This window comes from Vombatus ursinus, unplaced genomic scaffold (genome assembly GCF_900497805.2).
Source record: "Vombatus ursinus unplaced genomic scaffold, bare-nosed wombat genome assembly UNPS02010461.1, whole genome shotgun sequence".
Taxonomy (NCBI): Eukaryota; Metazoa; Chordata; class Mammalia; order Diprotodontia; family Vombatidae; genus Vombatus; species Vombatus ursinus.
Window position 1 is genome coordinate 3,756,737 of NW_020950239.1, and position 22,318 is coordinate 3,779,054.

General features: G+C 38.9%; 1 protein-coding gene across 7 annotated transcripts in view; it reads left to right on the top strand.

Annotated features, from left to right (window-relative positions):
- Window positions 1-22,318, top strand: part of ABHD18 (abhydrolase domain containing 18) — a 48,778-nt gene that overhangs the window by 19,146 nt on the left and 7,314 nt on the right. For 5 of the 7 annotated variants that reach the window (XM_027854513.1, XM_027854514.1, XM_027854516.1 and 2 more), the window contains 7 exons: window positions 963-1,063; window positions 8,689-8,767; window positions 8,871-8,955; window positions 9,861-9,888; window positions 11,214-11,352; window positions 17,409-17,498; window positions 17,602-17,703. In XM_027854513.1, the coding sequence (XP_027710314.1) occupies window positions 963-1,063; window positions 8,689-8,767; window positions 8,871-8,955; window positions 9,861-9,888; window positions 11,214-11,352; window positions 17,409-17,498; window positions 17,602-17,703 (624 nt within the window). The remainder of the gene's footprint in view (window positions 1-962; window positions 1,064-8,688; window positions 8,768-8,870; window positions 8,956-9,860; window positions 9,889-11,213; window positions 11,353-17,408; window positions 17,499-17,601; window positions 17,704-22,318) is intronic. The other 2 variants (XM_027854518.1, XM_027854517.1) reach the window with 2 other exon arrangements.

Consider the following 22,318-nt stretch of genomic DNA (forward strand, 5'->3'; position numbering starts at 1 on the left):
TTCACCTGATCAACTCTTCTGTTTTGTTTTTTTTTTTAGCCAATTCCAAATAGTTTTGATGATTACTGCTTTGTATTACACAATTTGAGAGTTGGTACTATTAGGCCCACTTATTTCCCATTTTTAAAAATTCTCATAAGATTCTTAACCTCTTGTTCCTCCCGATTAATTTTCTAGATTAATTGAGTAATTTGGGATGGCACCATATAAGATAAGGATTTGGTTGATATAGGGTACTTCCAAGTGGTTCTGAAAGTTAGGGGATAGTGGATGGGGCCAAAGGAAAAGACTGACACATTCAACCTGTATTGTTTTCTTATTATATTAATAACCAATTATTGGTAGGGTTTTTCCTCTTTTTATTTCCTATTCACAGCCCAGCCCTAGAGAAGGACAGGGCTGGCAGTGAGACATTCTCCTCAATCGTGGCCTGGAACCCACCCAACTGGGAGAGCTTATTTCTGATCAAAGGGTAAAGAGAATCTAATCTAGGTGAATTCTGGCCCAAGGTTGATGGGTGCCTGGAGCAGTAGAGATGTAACCCTTGTATTTATATGAGCCTGCTGTGTGCCCTAGAGTTGGAGGTTTTGGAGCATGGGCTGACTGCGTGGTTGTAGCTTTATCCCTTCTTATTGCCATGAAATAATCCAGATATTTCAAATAGTGTGCCAAGAAGTTGCTCTCCCCAAAAGCCTGAAAGAACCTAGTGAGCTGGATGGTATACCTCACTTTTCATCAAATCTGATAAAAGAGAATTGAGATTCATAACAGAGACATCTTACAAAAGGATTCACCATCCAGTTCCTTTTTTAACTTCCTAGCCCGTAGCTATCATCATGTTCCTTCTGTGTCTGCAGCCCTTTGCACAGCCATAGAGAGCTCCTGTTGAATTGACCTTTTTGCTAACTGGTTTCTTCTCTACAGCCAGCATGCACGTCTTAGCTTCTTTCTTTCTCTGACAGATTGAAGAAGAGACTGACTGTAAAATTCTTGAAGGACATTTTGTTTCTCCGATGGCTCATTATATTCCCGATCTCATGCCCATTGAATCTGTTATTGCCAGGTAAGAGATTTCATTCTGAAAAAGAATATCGAAGAAATAGCTCAGTGAAGCTCGGAGAAGATTTTCATTTTGTTCTGGTTTGAGGTAGTAAGAGATGTTAGGAGTCTTGTTACTTTTAAGTACATGCACTAACTTTGAATAGGCTAACATGTTTTCTGGTAGAAGTCCTTAAGAAAACTGCTTTCATGAATGGATGAGTAATTTGTAACTAGTATAACAATTGAAGTGAGTATTTCTAAAGTCCTGAAGTTAAAACATTTCATTCTCATTCCTCCTACAGTCCTTTTTCTTTATCATTAATTTGCTTGGTTATGTTTCTTACATGATGTAATTAGAAATATCTGCTTAACTTTGGCTGAATTATCGCTGTCTTAATGTAGTACATCAATGAGGTTTTACCGTATCAATGCTATTCAGTCATTTCAGTAGGGTCCAACTCTTCTAGACCCCATTTGGTGTTTTCTTCTCAGAGGTACTGGAGTGGTTTGCCATTTCCTTCTCCAACTCATTTTAGAGATGAGGACACCGAGTCAAATAGGATTAAGTGACTTGCCCAGGGTCACACAGTTACTAGCTGTCTGAGACTGGATTTGAACTCAGGAAGAGGAGTCTTCCTGACTGCAGGCCTGGTGTTCTATCCACAGCACTACCTAGCTGCCCCCACTGTTGCCATAGCAGGAGACAAATGTGCTGGAAAGCTGATGAGTAGCTAGAGAAAGCAAGGATGTCATTCCCCCCCCCCCCCCCCCCGCCCCGATTCAGAGGTTCTGCTGTTGCTGCTTCTGTCCTCTAGAATGGAAGCAGGCATGGGATGGGGTAGAAAGTAAGCTGGTGGTAGCATGAAGGGTTCCAGAAGCCACAGCTTTTCAGCCCGGTAGGATGTGATTGATGAGGATGATGCCTGATGATCTATCAAAGTTGGGGGTTTTCTGTTTTCTGCATCATCTTCATTCTACTACATATGAGATTTAGGGATTCTCTGGGCCTTATCTTTCCTCCATTTCCATCAATAATGAGAAACGTAACTGGCTCTTTGTCCCTCCAAGGTCTTAGTGATGGGAACTTTACAGAACACAAAGAAGAGGTAAAGGAGACATCTGTTTTCTTTCAGGTAGTGGCTATTTGGCATACATTTGAAAATTTGCATTTTATCAACTTGGAGTAACATACTCCTAAGTGCTCCCTTGTGGAATCTTTTGAAGTAGAGTGAAAGCAACCTCAGACCCAGGAGAGTGTGCAGAATTTGCCAAAGAATAGGTGTGAGATAAAAGTGGAAGCACACTTAAGACGTTCTACTTGTAGTTCATTAATATCTCAGCACATTTTTGTTCTCTTATGAGTTAGTAGAACAAAGCTCATTAAAATGTCATGCTTCACATATGAAATCAATATCAAATTGCTTGTCTTCTCATTGGGGGGGTGGGAGAGAGGGAGAGATTTTGGAACTCAAAATTTTAAAAAATAAATGTTAAAAATGTTTTTACATATAATTGGGAAATTTAACAAAGTAAAAATATTTTTAAGAATTTTAAATGTTATGGGTCACAAAAAAACTTGATTCAGTTGGGCTCATTATTTGAAATTAGTACAAAGTTGGACATGTTACTTTTTGCAGTATTTTGATTTTGGTATTATGTTTCTTGTAAAGTGTTTTATTTGCGCAGCTAGCAGAATGGGGTCTTTAACACTCCAACTTGTTCTAAATAAAATATTCTTATGTCTTTGAAAGTAGCAAAATGGGAAAACCATGTACTTGTGCATACTTTCTTACTACCTTTCTTTTGAGAAGCCTTATTTAATCTAGAGCTCATTTATTCCTCCTCACTATAAAGAGGAAGAAACGAAATTGTCCAGAAATTAGGTGACCTTCCCGAGGTCAAACTGCAACTTTATGTCAGCACTGTCATTATAGTCTGGCTTAGCCAGTAACCAATATTTATTTTCCTTATCTTCTGCAACTTCTTATTTCTTCCTCTACCTAGTTCATTGTATTGAAGTGATAATGGTGGTAAGAGAGGGATTGGCATAGAGAATAGTAATAAGTACTACAGACGTTTATAGGGTAAAAGGCATGCAACCTCACTGGTTGTTTATCATACAGAAAGGATAGTGCCTATATGACCCTGGGCAAATCACTTAACCCCAATTGCCTCATATGAAAAAAAGAAAAAGAAAAAACAGAAAGGATAGTGCCTCGAAGTTCTGGAAAGAAATACTGACTATGGGTTATAAGAAAAGGGAATGTATGAAAACAGAAGAGGTGGGTGGTATCAACTTTTCTCTTCCTATTTGATTTACATTTAAATTGTTGCTAATAACTCAGACTTACGGAGAGTTTTAAAGTTTGCAAAACTGAAAGACAGAACATTCCCTGAACTCAAGGAGCTTACTCTAATAGGATATCACGTGTAAACTGATGATGATAATTTGGGAAAGAGGGAGAAGTCCTAAACACTATAGAGATCCAGGAAGGCTTCCTCGAAGGAGTGACCCATGTGCTAAACTTTGAAGGAGGCTGAGGATCAAGGCAGAAATGACTGCATCTGTGGAATGAGCCTAATAAAGTTGGTGGAGCCCCATGGCAGAGGGCTTTAAAAGCTCAGCAGGAGTCTGGATTTAATCTTAGAGGCAAAAGGAAGCCACTGGGCCTTTTTGTGCAGTTAAGTGACTTGTTCAAACCTATGCTTTTCAGATATCCCTTTTTTATCTGTGTAGGTGATGGATTGGTTAAGAGCATGGTCTACGGCAAAGATACCAGTGAGGCTGTTAAGTAGTCTGCGCAAAAGGTGATAAACAGGGGGCAGCTAGGTGGCACAGTGGATAGAGCACTAGGCCTGGATTCAGGAGGACCTCAGACACTTGACACTTACTAGCTGTGTGACTGTGGGCAAGTCACCTCACCCCATTGCCTCGCAAAAAAGAAAAAAGAAAAGGTGATAAAGGCCTGAAGTGGAGCTGTGTTGAGGAGGAGACACAGTCGAAAAACACGTGGGTAGACTCAGCAAGACATGGCGTAAGGTTAGATATGAAGAGTGAGGGAGGAGGAGGAGTAAAGGTCATTTAAAGTTGCAGACCGGAATAACTGGAGGGGTAGTAATGTCCTCAACTGATAGAGAGAAATTAGGAAGGAAGATTTTGGAAGGATGGGTGAGTTCTGTTTTGGGCACAGTGAGTTTGAGGTGCACATGGATCATTCAGTTGGAGGTATGTGGCAGCCAGGTGGTTATTCAGGACTGGAGGTCAAGGGAGAGTCCAGGGCTGGCTATTTAGCTCCAGAGATGAGTAGAGATGATAGTTGACCACGTGGGAGTTGATGAGATCAAGACTGAAGAAAAGAAAAGGGCTTGAGACAGAGCTTTGCTGCCAAGGTGAGAAATAGAGACGAGGATCCAGCAAAGAGACTGAGAAGGCACGGCCAGACGCTGGGAGAGCCAGGAGAGCAGCATCACGGAATACCTGCGGGAAAGGTGGTCAGCGGTGTTCATTGTTGCAGTGAGGATTGGACAAAAGGCCTTTGAATTTGGCAGTTGTCAGGTCATTGGTATCTGGAAAGAGCAGTTTTATTTGAATCCCAAGATTAAAAGCCAGACTGCAAGGTGTTAAGAAGTGAATGGAAGGTGGAAAAGAGGCAGTGGATGTGAGAGGCAAAAAATTGGGCAGTAACACATTTACAGAGTTCCTATTTGATTAATTTATTTAATTCATCTCGATAGATATTTTTTATCCATATCTGCTTAGTGTCTTTTGAAACCAAAGAATGTAAAAGAGGGAAGACTAAGCTTTTTAAATCTCAAAAGACAAGCATCAATCCACTGTCAGCAGAGGGAAGTGCCAGAAGCCAACCAGGGGGTCATTGCTGCACCCTGGAGTTGGAGGTCTTTAATTTTAAGTTCTGGCCTAAATTAAGCAGGAAGTCATCCCTGGTGTTAGTGGTGGGGAGCCTTTGGTCACACCTAAGGAAACCGAGATTCAGCAGAGCCCTGTATTTCACAACAGTGATCCACCCAGTCAGTATTACAAAAACTAGTCCACCAGGGTGGGGCCAGGCCTTGAGTGCATGTCAGAGAAGGGAAGCTTGGAGGAGCAGGGCCTCTTTAAGCTGCAGAAGAGCTGACTCAGGGCAGGAGGTGAAACTCTCTGGTTTGTACTCAGTCTTGAAGGGCTGGGAATTAGACGTGTTCGGCTTGGTCCTCGGCAATGGATGGATGGTGCAGAGGGGCTGCCTCGGGCTTGGTGGCAGGGGAAGGGGGGAAGCAAAAGAAATAAAATATTAACCCCAAAAGTAAATGTGAAGAATAATGAATGGAAAAGCAGGAACCATAGTAAGCATTTGCTAAACACTGTGTGTCAGTCACTGCTGGGCACGCAGACTAATTGAAATAGTCTCTGTTTGAGGAGTTGACATTTAGCACTGTCAAACTGGTTGCACATATAAAAGAACATATCACATGAATATGTAAATACAGGACCTATTTTTGAAGAAGAAACTAGAGTGTCTGCAGGGATCAGGAGAGATTTCCTGACTTGAGCTGATTTGAAGGAAACAAGGGGTCCTAAGAAGTAGAGGTAAGGAAGGGGCGCGGTCCAGACCAAGGAGAAGGCCTGAGTTAAGGCCCAGAGCTGAGAGATGTTGTGTTATATATGGGAGACACCACGGAGGCGCTTTGGACCATACCACGTAGTGTTTGGGTGGGTGACTCACGTCGAACAGGGAGATTGGATGTAGGGAATGATAAGCAATGGAGTTTATGTTTGATTCTGGAGACAGTGGAGAATCCCTGGAATTTGCTGAAGTGGTGTGGCGATATAATGAGATCTGCAGTTAAGGAAACTGGGGAGCTGTGTGGAGGATAGAGTAAAGTGGGGAGAGACTTGAGTGAGTGTTTAGGAGACTGTTGAAGTAATTTAGGTGAGAAATGATGAGGACCTGAACTGGGGTGGGAAGAGGAGATGTGAGAGGTTGGGGAGGCAGAAATGGCAAGATCCGGCCACTGATTAGATACGTGCGGTGAGGGGAATGAGGAACCGAAGAGTGCGTGAGGACGGAAACCTGAATGGCTGGAAGGCTGTCAAGGGGTGCCCTTGACAGGATAAAGTTAATTCTCACTTATTATTTATAGGTGAGGAAGCTGACAGTGACAGTTGCCTAAAACCTAGGTCTCTTCAACTCTAAGGTCAATGTTCTTTGCGTTATTTTTGTTCTGTCACTTTTCACTCATGTTTGATTCTTTGTGACCCCATTTGGAGTTTTGTTGGCAAAGATACTGGAGTGGTTTGCCATTGCCTTCTCCAGCTCATTTTACAGATAAGGAAACTGAGATGAAGAGGGTTAAGTGACTTGCCCAGGGTCACACAGCTGAGGCCACATTTGAACTCACAAATATGAGTCTTCCTGACTCCAGGCCTGGCACTCTATCCCCTTTGCCACCCAGATGCTCTAGGTGGGCATAATCCCATGTTATAAGTTAGATACAACCTATGAATGTTTAATGAAAAATATATTTGCATGTTTTATGCTAGTAGGAAGGAAGAAAAGGGTTGATGAATAAAGCAAGAGAAGAAGACAAAGTAGACCAGGTCAGAGAAGAGGGTTGTAGGATAAACTGAGGAGGGAGAGATGACAATTGATAGAAAACATGAAAAAAGAGACTAACCAGGTATGGGGAACCTGAGGCCCTTAATAAGTCCCCTTAATAAAAGGATTTGTTCTTTAAAACTTGGACTCAGTCAAAAGGCTGCACCCAAGGACCTAGGAGGCCACATGTTCATTTAAGTATTGTGGAAACACAATCAGGATAACACAAGATTTAGCAGCTTCTACATTAAGGGACTGGAATATAATATTCCGGAGGGCAGAGGAGATAGGATTTTAACCAAGAATTACATACCCAGCAAAACTGAGTATAATCCTTCAGGGGGAAAAATAGTCATTCAGTGAAATGGGGGACTTTCAAGCATTCTTAATGAAAAGACCAGAGCTGAATAGAAAATCAGATTTTCAAATACAAGACTCAAGTGAAACATGAAGAGTTAAACAGGAAAGAGAAATCATAAGAGACTTATTAAAGTTGAACTGTTTACATTCCTACATGGAAAGATGATATTTGTAACTTATGAGACCTTTGTCAGTATTAGAATAGTTGGAGGGAAAAAAATTGTGTGTGTGTGTGTGTGTGTGTATATACGTATGTATATTATGCATATTATGTAGATGGATAAATAGATAGATGGCACAGGGTGTCGAAAATGAAGGACTGATATCTGGAGAATAAAATTAAGGGGTGAGAGAGGATTATACTGGGGGAAGGAGAAAGGGAGAGGTAGAATGGGGTAAATTATCTCACATAAAACAAACAAGAAAAGACTTTTACAGTGGAGGGGAAGTGGGGGAAGGTGAGAGGGAATGAGTGAATCTTATTCTCTTTGGATTTGGCTTAAGGAGGGAATAACATACACAATGGAGTATGGAAATCTGTCTTACCCTACAGGAAAATGGGGGGGGAGGGGACAAGAGAGCAGAGAGATGATAGAGGGGAGGGCAGATTGGGGGAGGGGGTAATCAGAAGCAAACACCTCTGAGAAGGGACAGGGTCAAAAGAGAGAATAGAAGAAATGGAAGGGTAGGATAGGATGAAGGGAAATATAGTTTTTCACAGCATGACTACTATGGAAGCATTTTACATGACTACATATGTATAACCTGAAAAAAAAGAAAAGGCCACATGTTCCCCACCCCTGGAACCAAGGGGAGGCATCTGATAAAGGACCATAATAATGTAGATGGTGACAATGTTGTTGCAATGAGGCAAATGTAGGGAAAACATCCTAACAATGAGAACTCTCCCAAGGGGAATGGGCTGCCCAAGCTGGTGGTAAACTATGCTTCCCTCCATCCTCCCCCAGCCCCAACCCCCCACCTCCAGGGGAGTCTTCAAGTAGAGCCTGGTTGTTCACATGTCAGGCAATGTTCATCATGATGACTGTCATTTGTAGGGACTGGATGGGCCTAATGCTTGAGCTAGAATTCTTGTTCAGGCTAGGATTTGACTTTTGCCTTTCTATCCCTAGTGCCAAGGACATGTTAAGTACTTTATAAATGTTTGCTGATTCATTGGTTGAAAGGAACTTTAGAAGACAAAATTGGAACTAGTCTAATGCCCTTGTTTTACAGATCAGGAAACTGAAACCCACGGTCATGCACATGTAGTAAGTGGCAGAGCTGAATTTGAACTCCAGTCTAATGGCTACAAATTTAGTTCTCTTATTGCTGTACCTGAGTGCTCTTTTAGCAAGCTGTTAATGGTTTTATGCCTTGTGTCAAACAGAAGTTCAGTTAACCACTTGAATGAGTGACATGTGCAGTGAGACGGATTCTTTCCAAGGGGGAAATGGGCTGCCTCATGAAAGGGGCTGTCTCTTCACGGGGTGCTTTCCAGTGGAGTCTGGAGAGTCATTGAGGGGATTCATTGTCAGCTATGGTTGGACTTCTGACATTTTGTGAAGTATCTGAGAATCCAAAATTTGGCCTTTTACACTTACAAACAAATGAATATTTTAAGATATTTCAGATGTTGTTTTCCTGGGAAGCATCTTGAGAATGTAACTATAAATTATCTTTTATATAGGTTTCAATTCATTGTACCTAAAGAATGGAACAATAAATACAGACCCGTGTGTATCCATCTTGCTGGAACGGGAGATCACGTAAGACAGTGCAACCATAAGCCCACAGTAATGTGCTAATTCACCCTACCTCATAAATGTCACGTTTTTGTTCTTACAAGGTTGTCATGTTTTCTTTCTCTAGCATTACTGGCGACGACGAACACTGATGGCCCGCCCAATGATCAAAGAAGCGTGTATGGCTTCCTTGTTGTTAGAAAACCCTTATTATATCCTTTTTCAATAACCAAGAATTTTTGTTTCTTCATAACTCTCTGATGGAAAGTGCATGATAACCTGCCCCTTTAAAACAAGTAAAGAGTTGTTTGTTTAGTTTTCAGTTCTGAAGAGGTTTTTTAAAGATTAATGGAAATTTTTTTTCTCCCTGAGTAAAAGCTCTTCTTTCATTCTTTTTTTTTTTTTTTTTACTTTTTGATGAGGCAGTTAGGGTTAAGTGACTTGCCCAAGGTCACACAGCTAGTAAGTGTCAAGTGTCTAAGGCTGGATTTGAACTCAGGTCCTTCTGACTCCAAGGCCGGAACTTCTTCTTTTATTCTTTAGTGATTCAGTAGAAACTTAATAATAGCTTGCAGTAGAACACATGCCACTTTTTATGTTTTAAATAAGTGAGATTAGTTTCTGCATGTACAGTGTCATAACGTTTTAATCACTCCTAAGTCTCTACCATGTTTCCTTCCTATTCAGTTTTTTTTTTCTTTTTTTTGTGATCAAGTCCCCAGTTCTTCTGGTTCTGCTTTCTGTTGTGTCATAAAAGCCCATCCACATTTCTGAAAGTGGTATTTTTGCCAAAAAAAAGTGCTTAAAACCTTTTTATTAGTGTACTTATCTTAACATTTTAAAAAATGCTTAACGGGCATTTTATAATCTTGGTGCATTTGTCATCAGCATTTGCTCCAAAGACTGTCTCGGTGAAGTTTGACCAACTGTTAACTTGAATAAAATTGAGTTGAGGAAATCCAGAGCTTCTGGATGGCAGTCAGGGAATAGTAATGCCCAAGTTGAAGTTAATTCTTGGTAGTTAGCGGATAAGCCACTGTGTTTAAGGGCCTATTTTTTTAGAGCACTGAGCGTATATAAATTCCATTTAAGCTTTTTCTTTGACATGCATTCTTAAATGGCTGTAGGAAACCCAAAGATCAAGTGTAAGTATAATGTTGGGTTTTGTTATTCTTTGTTTATTTTCATCAGTCATGAAGTCTGTCTTGCTACAGGATTGCGTGATGAAAAGCACTAGCAAATCATAGTTAGTGAGGAGCAGTAGAGTGGTTAAAATCCTTAAGCTTCATATGATAGAGGGGCAGAGAGACATTGCAATAAATTTTTTCACTTTATAAAATTAATTAAAGCAGTAACGTACCTTCCCAGTTAAAATGTTTTGCTTAAGATTATTTTGTGAATTTAAGGTTTCAATCTTTTTCTGGATTTCATTTTATCTGTAGTAAGAATTTATGAATGAATGAACGAATGAAAAAGCATTTCTTAAGAGGATACTTACTATATGCCAGGCACTGTGTCATGTGCTAGAAATACATATATAAGCACTCAAGTAACATATTTTTATGAGAGAGGACTGCATATGTAGGTAGTAGTTATGGTCAGAAAGCATTCTTTTGGACAAAGAAGTCATAGGAATGGGTGTGATTAATTATTCTTGTAGTGATGAATTTTAAGAGCAGATTTAAAGTCTTCATTATTAAAAGACAATGGGAAATGAACACATTAGAGGTTGAAGAATTTATGTTTTGTGGATCACAGTAGAGGATTTGAGACTTGAAACAATGTGAAAATGAAAATCAGTAAATTACTTGAAACATTTGTACACTGGAATCTTAACATGCTATAATCTAATTCACTAGAGTGGGTATATGGAATTTAGTATATTGTGAGTCTGCCAGAAAGACACTTTTTTATTGTCATAGAACCAAGGACGACTTCTCAACACTCCAGTGTATCTCCTTTTACAGGTTTGACTTTTAAAAGAAATCAGGTCAAAAAAGGACATGAGAGATAATTTAAACTGTAAGCTCTTGAGCCACTGCAGCCCGAGTTGTTTTGTGTGTCATGTTATTTTGTCCCTGTTCAAAATAAAACAGAAATTTAAGAACTTAGCTTTAGTCTGATTTCTCTTATTAGAAAGAATTAACATTTAAACACACACACACAAAAACCCATTTATAATATGACAATCCCTAATACATGTCCATGCTACCAGAACTGTTCTATAAGACAAGCTAATGTCAGAGTTGGGAATTGAACCCAGGTTTTTCTGGCTGCAAGGCTAGCTCTCTATGCTATACATGCTATAATAATAGCTAACATGTAGCACTTTAAGCCTGGCAGAGCCTTTTACATATATTATCTCATTTGATTAATTTAAGAAAATTTAATTAGTTAAATGCTATATTTAGAAATGTCATTTTGTTAAATAAGCCCATTCTTCTCTCTTTCTCTCTCTTTTTGAGAATAGAAGGTCAAGCTTGAAAAATGTGTCTGACCTCTTTGTGATGGGAGGGGCCCTTGTTCTAGAATCTGCAGCTCTCTTGCATTGGCTAGAGAGGGAGGGTTATGGACCTCTGGGGATGACTGGAATATCCATGGGAGGACATGTAAGCTTTTATGTTGTTTTCATTTGTTTCATTATGTTATGAACTTAATGGCCTTATTCAATTATTATGATAATTGATTAAGTAAAGCTAGGCTTAACTTTACACTAAGAAGTCCCTTTGAATTGCTGCTGCTTCTTATTCCTCAAAGAAAAATTGATATTAATTTACAATATAGACATTTATTGTATATGTAAGTTCAAATCCTTAGAGGGAAATTTACCCCATGTGCTAAAGTTTGGGAGTTGAAATTTTGTCTAGAGAAGTAAGTTTTAGCATCAGAAAAAGATCACCATCTATGTTGCTCAACTTAGTAAAAGACAATCTCTCTTTAAATGATTCTTGATACATGTACTGATTGTTTCTACAAAAATTGTTAAGTCATAAGGGAGCTATGATTTGCATGAGTAGAGGAAGTATCTACATTTGAGGTTATAATTTTTGAAAGTTGTCTTTAAAACATGATTAAATGCTTTTAGAGCTCTAAATTGTAGCGTCTAAGTGGGTATGTACCCGCTTAAGTCCATGACCACGTTTAAGTAGTGAAGTTATGTAGTTAAAGAAATGGAAAAGAATTCACACTGTTGGATTTTCTTCTAGGAGGCACTACATATACTATAGGGCATTAATAAGACACTGGCCTAGGAGTCAGGAAATCTCACTCTTCCACTGACTCACCCAACCCACCCAACTCTCGTGAGAAAGGGAGCCAGTCTGTGAGCTTCTTTGTTACCTTCATTTCTTCATCTGTAAAAGAGGATTCCTTAGTGATACTTGTTGCCCCTGTGTGACGGGGCTATTGCAGGACTCAAATGAGATAATACATGCAGAAATGCTTTGAACAAATAAAGCATTAGACAGCCGTGAAGACACCAAGCGCTTTCTCATTTTATGAAACTGTTTTGCCAGGAACACACTGAAAAAAATCAGCGAAGAAACTTAGAAGCGCGTGTGCCCATTTAAATTTAACACAGCATGAAACAACTTGAAAGTTACTTGCCCCCATTTTCTCTCTTCCCCTGCTATTCCTTTATATGGGGGGTGGGGAGGATTGAGGGGCGGGTGTCGTGGTTACAGCGATGCACATGGAGTCAGGAAGGCCTCCTTGGGGTGTACTTAGTGCTGTGGCTGTGTGATCTTCAGCAAGTCACTTAGTTTCTGTTTCATCATCTGTAAAATCGGGATACTAGCAGCACCTGATTTACAGACTTGTGGGGATCCAGTGAGATAACATGTGTGAAGCGCTAAATAAATTCTGGCTTTTATAATTACTACGTTTGAGGGATAGTGAAACTGTGCCGTCGAGCACATCCTGGTATCTTCGTCTCAGAGGTAGTTGTTGTTTGTCCTTCGGCCTCGAAGGGGACCGGTGACATCAGCAGCAAAGTCATCAGCCTCGCTGTCCTCCAGAGTCACTGGAGTCCAGTGGCGAGACATAGGTCAGGATGACTGGTGATGGCCCCCGATGTAGTGGGAGACCATGGCCGCCTTCTTAGTGGTAGTTAGTGTAATCTAGAATAGCAGGTCTCAGTAGTAAGAGTAATGCAGTATCTTAAAAATAACACAGCAGAACTCCTTCCCCAACCTCTGTGCAGTTGGAGCAAATCTATAGTAATGCCAAGATTATTTATTAACACAGTATGTAGTAATTATGAGGAAAACATCTCAATGGTTAGAAGGAGGAATATATATAACTTTTCTTTCTCCCAAAAAGGAAAACAAATTCTTATAACAAATATGCATAGTTGAGCAAAACAAGTTCATATGTTGGCCAAGTCCAAAAACAAAAAAGGCGTGTTTCATTCTGCATCTTGTGTCTATCACCCCTATGTCGAGAGGCAGGTAGTATGTTTCATTCTTGCTCTGAAATAGTTTTCAGTTTAATTTTAGTCACATCTGACTCTTTGTGACCCCATTTGGGATTTCCTTGGCAAAGATACTGGAGTGGTTTGCCATTTCCTTATCCAGCTCATTTCACAGATGAGGGGAGGTAAACAGAGTTAGGTGACTTGCCCAAGGTCACACAGCTAATAAGTTGTCAGAGACCAGATTTGAACTCGGGAAGATGAGTCTTTCTTGACTCCAGGCCCATTGCTTTATCCACTGCACCATCTAGCTACCCCTCTAAAATAGTAGGCTTGTTTAAAAAAAAGTTAAAGGTCAAAGAGTTTCATTTTTAACTAATGCTTATTTACCCAGTTGATACTCATGTCAGCAAATGAGAACTCATAGTATATTTTTTCACTGTCATGATGAAAACAAAATAAGTGTTTATTATTCAGGACCAAAGCTGTTTATGAGTATTGAAAGTATTAACTGTACTTAGAAGCAATTGAAAGTTATTATAAATCTCTTAAGTCATTGATAAATGTGACCAGTCGTTGGAGCATGCCGTGATAGTATTGTATACGATGATCTTTCGGTGTTTCTGGGGTTTTGTTTTTTTGTTGTTGTTGTTCTTTTGTTTTGTTTTATTTTGACAAAAAAAAAAACTTCTCTAGTTGGTTGCCTTATTTTTGCTTGTCCACAACTAAGACAGATGTTTGGAACTGAAGATGGTAGAACCACTTTGGACACTGATAAACTGAAAACAGTTTTCATGCTTATTGTACCATTTTGTTCCCTGTATAATGTTTGTTATTGTGTAGAAACAGTAGAATGTCAACAATTTTCCAGTCCTGGACTTAGGAAAAATCTAATATTGTGTATTTCTATCTCTGTATTTTGGGGCATGATTATGTTTAGAGGAACTAGAAAAATGACCTTTATCATAGAATTTTAGAACTCTCAGGGACTTGGGAATCACCTGAACTGAGGAAAATAGAGTGAGGTACTGCAATCACACAGTCCATGGCAGTGTAGGGGCTAGAAAAAGCCAGGTCTTACTTAGATTCTTAGTCCATAGGCCTTCTCATCATAGCTGAGATCTGTAAAGCTTATGTTAGCATGGTTTGAGATACCTTGAGACGGATTGTAAACTTTTTGGCCTCTTCTCTCACATCAGCTATTAAATAAGTAGTCTGGCAATTTTTGTCCTTATATAAATTATTTTCGTTGATTTGTAGTACTGCCTTGACGTGTTAGGTTAAAAGTGACCTTAAAAATCCGTTATCTGAATTGTAAATTCTGTGTCTCTTCATAGTAAGGTCAAAAATGAGTTGGAGGTGTTCCTTTAGAGCAGAAGTTCTTACTGCACGCAGTAACAGCAATCTTACGTGATGAAGGACTGTGAATGACTTAGCCGTCCTCAGCAATGTGGTGATTCAGGACAGTCCCAAAGGACTCGTGAAAAATGCTGTCCACCTCCAGAGAAAGAGTCTGCATGCAGACTGAAGCATACTGTTTTTCTCTTTCTTCTTTTTTCCCCTCTTCTTTCTTTCTTCCTTTCTTCTTGCACAAAATGACTAATATGGAAATGTTTTTCATGATTGCACATGTGTAGCTTATATCAGATTGTTTACTGTCTCAGGAATGGAGGAGGGAGGAATAGAATTTGGAACTCAAAACTTAAAAAAAACACACGTTATACATTGTTTTTACATGTCATTGGGGGAAATATTATTTTAAAAAAATAATAACAGACATTCTTAGCTTTTTTTGGGCCGCCTCTTTGGCAGTCTGGTGAAACCTGTGGTTCCTTCTCAGAATAATGTTTTTAAATTAAGCACAAAATAAGATATACGGGATTACCAAGGAAACAAATTATATTGAAATGTCTATCACTATTTTTTTTGAAAGTTCACAGACCCCAAATTAAAACTGCTTTAGACAGATTATGAACAGAACAACTCTTACATTGAAATTAGGAAGGAGAGAGTTATTAGAGCTAGAGGAATGTTTTACATAAGCTTTGCTATTTAAGTAATGTATACACCCTTATTTTAATGCCCTCCTTGCCCTGTACCTGGACTTTTTTTAAAAATTAAATTAATTTATTGTTAGATTTTAAGTTCTGAACTGTCTCCCTCTTTCCCCACTCTGCACTAGAGAAGGCCACCATCTGACACAGTTGAGTGTGTATGTAAAACCATACTATGCATACTTTTATTTATCAGTTCTTTCTCTGAAGGTGGATAGCATCTTCTTTCATAGACCCTTTGTAGTTGATTTGAGTTCTTTTGAGTATTCTTTCATTGATTTGTAGTCCTACCGCACAACATGACAGGTTAAAAGTGACCTTAAAAATCAGATAAAGTATAAATTCTGTGTCTCTTCATAGTAAGGTCACAAAGAGAATACTTACTCAGAATAACTTAGTCATTCAGTTATTCTTCTATCAATATTCCTGTTACTGTATGCAGTGCTCTCTTGGTTCTGCTTATTTTCACTTTTTGTCATTTCATGCAAGTCTTTTCATGTTTTTCTAAAATCAACCTGCTCATCGTTTCTTATAGCACAATAATATTCCATCACAATCATATACCACATCTTACTTAGCCATTCCCAAACTGATGGGCATCCACTCAAATTTCCAGTTCTTTGCCACCACAAAGAGAGCTGCTATAAATATTTTAGAGCGTACAGGTTCTTTTTTTCTTTTTGCCTAGTCACCTTGGGAAACAGACCTAATAGTGGTATTGGTGGGTCAAAGTTCTGTAACTCTTTGGCATAATTCCAGATTGCACTCCAAAATGGTTAGATTAGTTCCCAGTTCCACTAACAGTGTATGTATCCCAATTTTTCCACATCTCCAACATTTGTCATTTTCTACTTCTGTTATTTTAAGTAATCTTGTAAGTGTGAGATATACCTGTACTTCAAAAAAATTTTTTTTTTTGCTGATGCTTTTTAAACATAACTGTCACTTCTTAATAACTATTCCTCTTCTCTCCAAATAAAACCCTCCCTTGTAACAAATTATTATAATCAGGCAAGATAATTTAATATATTGGCCAAATCTGGAAATATTGAACCTGTAGTCCACCACCTCTCTACTGAGAAGCAGGAAGAATACTTTTGCATTAAGTCCTTGGAACCATGATCCATCATTTAGACTATTTCAGTAGACTACTAAAGGTCTCCCCCTACCTCTTTCCATTCCAATTTATGTACTTTTGACAGTCATCTTTCTACAAGAGACCTCTTTCTCTGCTTTCCTTTCTCTGCTTAGAAATATTCAGTGATTCTGTTATGTCCTGAATTAAGCCCTTCCACTTCAGCTTGGTGTTTTCATTCTGACCTCTAATCTACCTTTCTCACTTCATTGAGAGGATCAGATAAGATACAGTCTGTGAAAGGTATTGAGCAGGCTCTCCGGTACTGTGACAGCCTTCAAGAACGCAGGGTGAACTCCACATCTTGAAGAGACGTTTAGAAGTATAGATGCCTAGGGATAGGGACTGTACCTAGGATGTCCTGGTATGGAGAAAGAACTCTCAGATGGGGAACCTGTCTTTACCAATGCAAGTTGACACCTTCTCTGCAACTTGTGGCTTTAGACCATTGCCTAGACCACTGAGAGGCCAAGTGACTTGCCCTGGGTCATGTAGCCAGTATGGGTCAGTAGCAACACTTGAACCTAAGTCCTCTTGGCTCTGACATCTGCTGGTCTCTAGCCAAATTGTCTTTCAAACAATTACATCTAATTGAAATGTCTTCTCTACCTGTCCTTCCTTCCCTGCTCTCCCTTCACTTCTCGAAACTTTAGTCACCCTCCAGCCCCAGTCTGAGTGCTACCTTCATGAAGGACCTTTGCTTCCTGTCCTTTGAACTCCAGTAACACTCTTGTACTTCTTTCTGCTTCCTACTTTGTATTATTGGTGTAAGTAATTTATCCCTTCCTCAAAGTCGCAATATCTTTTTGGGCTATTATTTTTATTTTTACATCCCCCCACAGCAGATAACACAGTAATGTACAATTTGTAGACACTCATTAAATAAGCGAATGGATCAATGAACAAAGGAGCCGAGTAAATAATTGTTGAAAATTTTGTGGGAGAATATAGTGCTAAAAGTGAACTATGAAAATGAATAGTCTTTCTTGGAAATAGTTTCTTTTCTTTTTTCATTGCAGGATCTCCTATTTAAAGCATTATATAACTGTGTAATTCTTATTACAGATGGCTTCATTAGCTGTAACCAACTGGCCTAAACCTTTGCCACTAATTCCATGTCTTTCTTGGTCAACTGCTTCTGGAGTCTTTACTACGGTAATGTTACTTCATTTAACATTTAGTCAACTTTAAATATGTAGAAATGATAATGAATGAAGTGGTCTTTATGTATAAGTGTTAATTTTGGTTGTTCTTTTAGGGCGTGCTAAGTAAATCAGTCAATTGGAGGGAATTGGAGAAACAGTACTACACACAGACAGTTTATGAAGAAGAGATTTTTCACATGCTTGAATATTGTGGGGTAAGTGTATTCAGATTTCTTTGTTAGAGGGCGCTCATTAGAGTAAATACAGATTTCTTTGTAGGATGGTTCACTGTTCTTACTGTCTAGAAATGTGAAAAATACCACTAACATTGAACTCTATGATTTTTTAAAGGTGAGGTAGGAGAAAGTGATGGACTTGTATTCCTTAGATACTTGATGTTTAAGGACAAATTCAGGGGTCAGGTTTGTTTTTTTTCCTTAAATTATTGTTTTGGGGGGCCGCTAGGTGGCGCAGTGAATAGAGCAATGGCTCTGAAGTCAGGAGGACCTGAGTTCAAATCCAGCCTCAGACCAAACACGTGACACATACTAGCTGTGTGACCTTGGGCAAGTCACTTAACCCCGATTGCCTCACTAAAAATATAAAAAAAAAATAATAAATTACTATTTTGAAAACACTCCTATTAAATCTCTTTAATAAAAATCAGTACATTTCATTTTCTCTTCTCAGAGAGTAAACTTTCTTCACTTTTGACCTAGTCAAATTTGGAAATCCTTAATGGGAAAATGCAAGTTGATTTTTACTTCTGATAGAATCACTCAACCAGTAATCATTTATCAGGCATCTACTATGGAGATTTTATATAGAGAGTTTTTTATTTAGATGTCAGCTCTACATATTATCAGAGTGGCAGTATAATAGCAGTAACCCTAAATTTGTTTTGAATTTTGACTTGGTTACTATTTATGTGACCTTGAGTTCACACAAGTAAGGCAAGTCTCTCGACCTCTCTGGACCCCACATCAGGTGTATGAGGAAGTTCAAAGAGATATTCACCAAGGTCCCTTCCAACTCTCAATCCTATGATCCCACCTAAAGATAATATATAAGCAAAGAGTGAAGAGAGTGGGAGGTGGGGAGGAAGGACAAAATCCTCTTTAGTAAGAAATTGTCTCTTGCTAATGTCTTCCCTGTCTTTCAAAAATAAGAAGCATGCCAGTTTTTTAAAACAAGAAGTGCAACTTCGAAAATGCATTAAAAAAATTTTTTTTGATTGTGGGTAGCAAGTTTTTTTACCTCCTTTCTTGGACCCCTAACTACCCTACTGCACAGTTTTGTTATTTTGTTGTAAACCTAGATCTTTTGCCATCTGGAAGATAACATTCCAAACTCTCTGTTCCTTTATCCTGGTGACTGCTAGATCTTGTATGATCCTGACTTTAGCTCCTTTGTACTTGAATTCTTTCTTTCTGGCTGTTTGTGTATTTTGTCATTGACCTGGAAGTTTACTGCTTTTGGTACCAAATGCAGTGTTTAGGCAGCTTTAGATGTATAGTATATATTAGTACAGTGCTAGGTACTTTGGACTATATAACAATAGTGTTTGGTCATTTTCAGCTGTGTCTGACTCTTCATGACTTCGTTTGGGGTTATCTTGGCAAAGATACTGGAGTGGTTTGCCATTTCCTTCTCCAGCTCATTTTACAGATGAGGAAACTGAGGTAAAGAGGATTAAGTGACTTGCCCAGCGTCACACAGCTAGCAGGTATCTGAGGCTGGAGCCCAGTGCTCTATCTACTGCACCATGTAGCTGCCTGTATAAATATAATATGTACATTATTGATTTTTCATTGGTCTTCAGATTTCTAAATTGTGACTGTTACAGGTTTTACTTATGTCAGTCTGCAATTTTGATGACATTTATATGTTAGACTGAAGCCTTCTAACTTAGCAGGTCATCTTCCAGAGTTTCTGTGGCTGGAAAATTCGTCACCCTGATGCTGACTCTTCTCTGGCTTTAGCTGGCCTGCCATAGAGAGCTGACACAGACTTTTGTCACTGACCCTGAACTTGGCAGGACCCGCTGTAGCTCATTTTCTGCTGACAGAGACACAGTTAGGTCTTGGAGCAGGACTTTAGGCGAGGTTTTAGAAATGGGAAAAGGCACTCTCTGATGGCAGCTGCCACCTGAGAACATATCTTGGTTTGTGACTGTAGGGTGATAGGTAAATTAATCTCATTAACTAATATCTTTGTGAAGATCTTTTTGGATCTTTTGGAAATCTCTGTAATAACCTTTTACTCACCAGGAAGCATCACATTTTCTCACCTGGATTGTGAAAGTAACTTTATATTTGATCCTTCTGTGTTTCTTCTTACTGCCCCCACCTAGATCTTACGAAAAAATGATCCACAAATGCCTGTACTCTCACTGCAGCAAAGGCAGATCTCTTACTGACTTGCCATATACATGTTTACTTCTCTCATAAATCGATTGTGAGTCAGCAGGGAGAAGTGGGACTGTTGCAATGAAGTTTCTAATTTGTGCTGTTCAGGTATCTGTGGATCCCTATTTAATAACATAGTGTAAATGTCCTACTTCAGTCGTGGACATTTTTATAAGTAGGACAAAAATATTGTATTAACAGTGAGGAAGCATATTAAGTCATCCTTTTCTTTAAAGAAAAAAGTATTAAGGAATATTTTCTCATTTTCCTTGCCCTACCATCTTTGGTCTCGCCTGAAAGAGAAAAAACTTTATCAATATTCAGTCAGATTCCCAGAAATATACTATTCTGAGATCCTTGGTTTCTTCCTGATCGAAGTCCTAATCACTTTCTAAAGAGGACCTCAATTTTGTCTTTGTTTCTAAACATTATAAAATTGTAAGTAGCAATGACTTGAGTCAGAGAAAATGCCAGACTCCACCCTTTCATTCTCCCTCTCTTAGGATCAAAGCTTGGAGATAATGAGTAGATTATTTATTTTTTTTAGAGACATTGGCTGAAGAAACACAGAATATTGTGTTTTTCTTCCACAATAGAATATTCTAAAAAATATTATAAATTTCCTTGGAATACATTTAGTTTAAAAATTACAGAGAATTTTAAGATAGCTGTCAGACGTGGTTGACATGGTAACTTAGTATACATTTTTAATTCTAAATACAGAATTTCTTCTTTTCCACTACTATAAATGAATATTATTTTCACTTAGTGTCCTGGAAACTTACCATAACATAGAAGGTAATAAAAGGGAATTGACTTAAATTCCCACTCACATCAACAGGCGTCTATTAAGCCCTTGCTCTGTGCCAGCACTGGGCCTTAGAAAACCTTCCCTGCTCTTAAGGAGTTATTAGTCCACTGCGGGAGGGAACATGCGAAGACCATAGAGGTATACAGGATCAATTGAGGATAATCACCAGAAAGAAGACACTAGCTTTGAGGGAGATTGGGAAAAGCTTTCTTTGAGAAGGTGGGATTTTAGCTGAAATTTGAAGGAAGTCAGGGTGGGCAGGAGATGGGGATGAAGGAGGTGAGAGCTTGGCATGGGGGCAGCCGGTGGAAATGCTAGAAGTAGGGAGATGGAGCGGTTTGTGCAAGGAACAGTGGTTAGGTACTAATTTCTCAGGGACAGGCTTGTATGTCAGGTTTTTAAAAATGCTGTCATTGACAATGTCTGTTAAACAAAGAATGAGCTATATACATTCCTCTTGTTGGGGTATAACCTAACTGGGATTTAACAGCAGATCCTTAGACCCCAATGCTTAGGCCTTTTCTCCTCCACCACACCCAGAGCCGGTACTGAGCAGGTGGGCAAGGACAGCAATGTGGCGGAACCACTGTAATGTCTCAACCCCAAAACTATGGCTCTGTCTTCCAATCTAATAGCCTACAAAAGAACTTGTAATGGAAACCCATGAATTTTGATGAACTGAAATGGGAATTTAGTTGTACCCAGCTTTTTTTTTTTTTTAGACCTGTCTCTGTTGCATTTGACTCTTACTAGTATAGCATATGAGTAACTCTTAGAGAGTATTAGAGAGGTTAGGTCATATAAAGTCAGCTAAGGCATATTGGGCTTATTTTTTAGTTTGAAAAACAGTTGAATCCCAGTCAAAAGGTTTGGAATGTAACTTTGTTATGAGATAGCTGGTGGCTCAGCAGATACAAGTGCTGGGCCTGGTGTCACAAAGAACAGAGTTCAAATCCCATCTCAGGCACTTACTAGCTGTGTGACCCAAGGCAAGTCACTTGACCTCTGTTTTCCTCAGTTTCCCCCAATTATAAAATGGGGATGATAATAGTACCTCCTCCCAGAGTTGTTGTGTAAATCAAATAAGGATATTTTATTGTATAAATGCTTTTATTGTTATTCTCATCATCATCATCATTAATGTTTTTCTAGTAATTTACGATGGGGAAAATTTTTTAAGTTTAAAAATACTTCAAGAGATGTGTGATCTTACTGATTCATAAGTTGCCACTAATGGTGCAGGTTGCAACCTATCTGTGCCTACCTTTTCAGTGCATCTCTTCTTGTCCAAATCCTCCCAAAAGGTCACCGCAGGGGATCTAGTCACCATGCCTTTGTAGCCATTATTGCTGTAATTTTAGTTCCCTCTTTCATGCTGAAAATAAAAATATTTTCAAACTTTGATATTTCCGAATCCATAAGTATTAATCCTACTTGAAAAACTTACTTCGTTTAAAGAAAACTGTTGGCAACTCTTCCAAGATATTTCAACTTGTAACAGTGCCTTATCTTGAGAGCAATGTACAGAAGCATTTGTGGTAGAAATAGCCATATAACCTAGGATGCTTTTGGGTTTAGGAGGATGACTGAGGTGTTTCTGTCTTTGTTTTT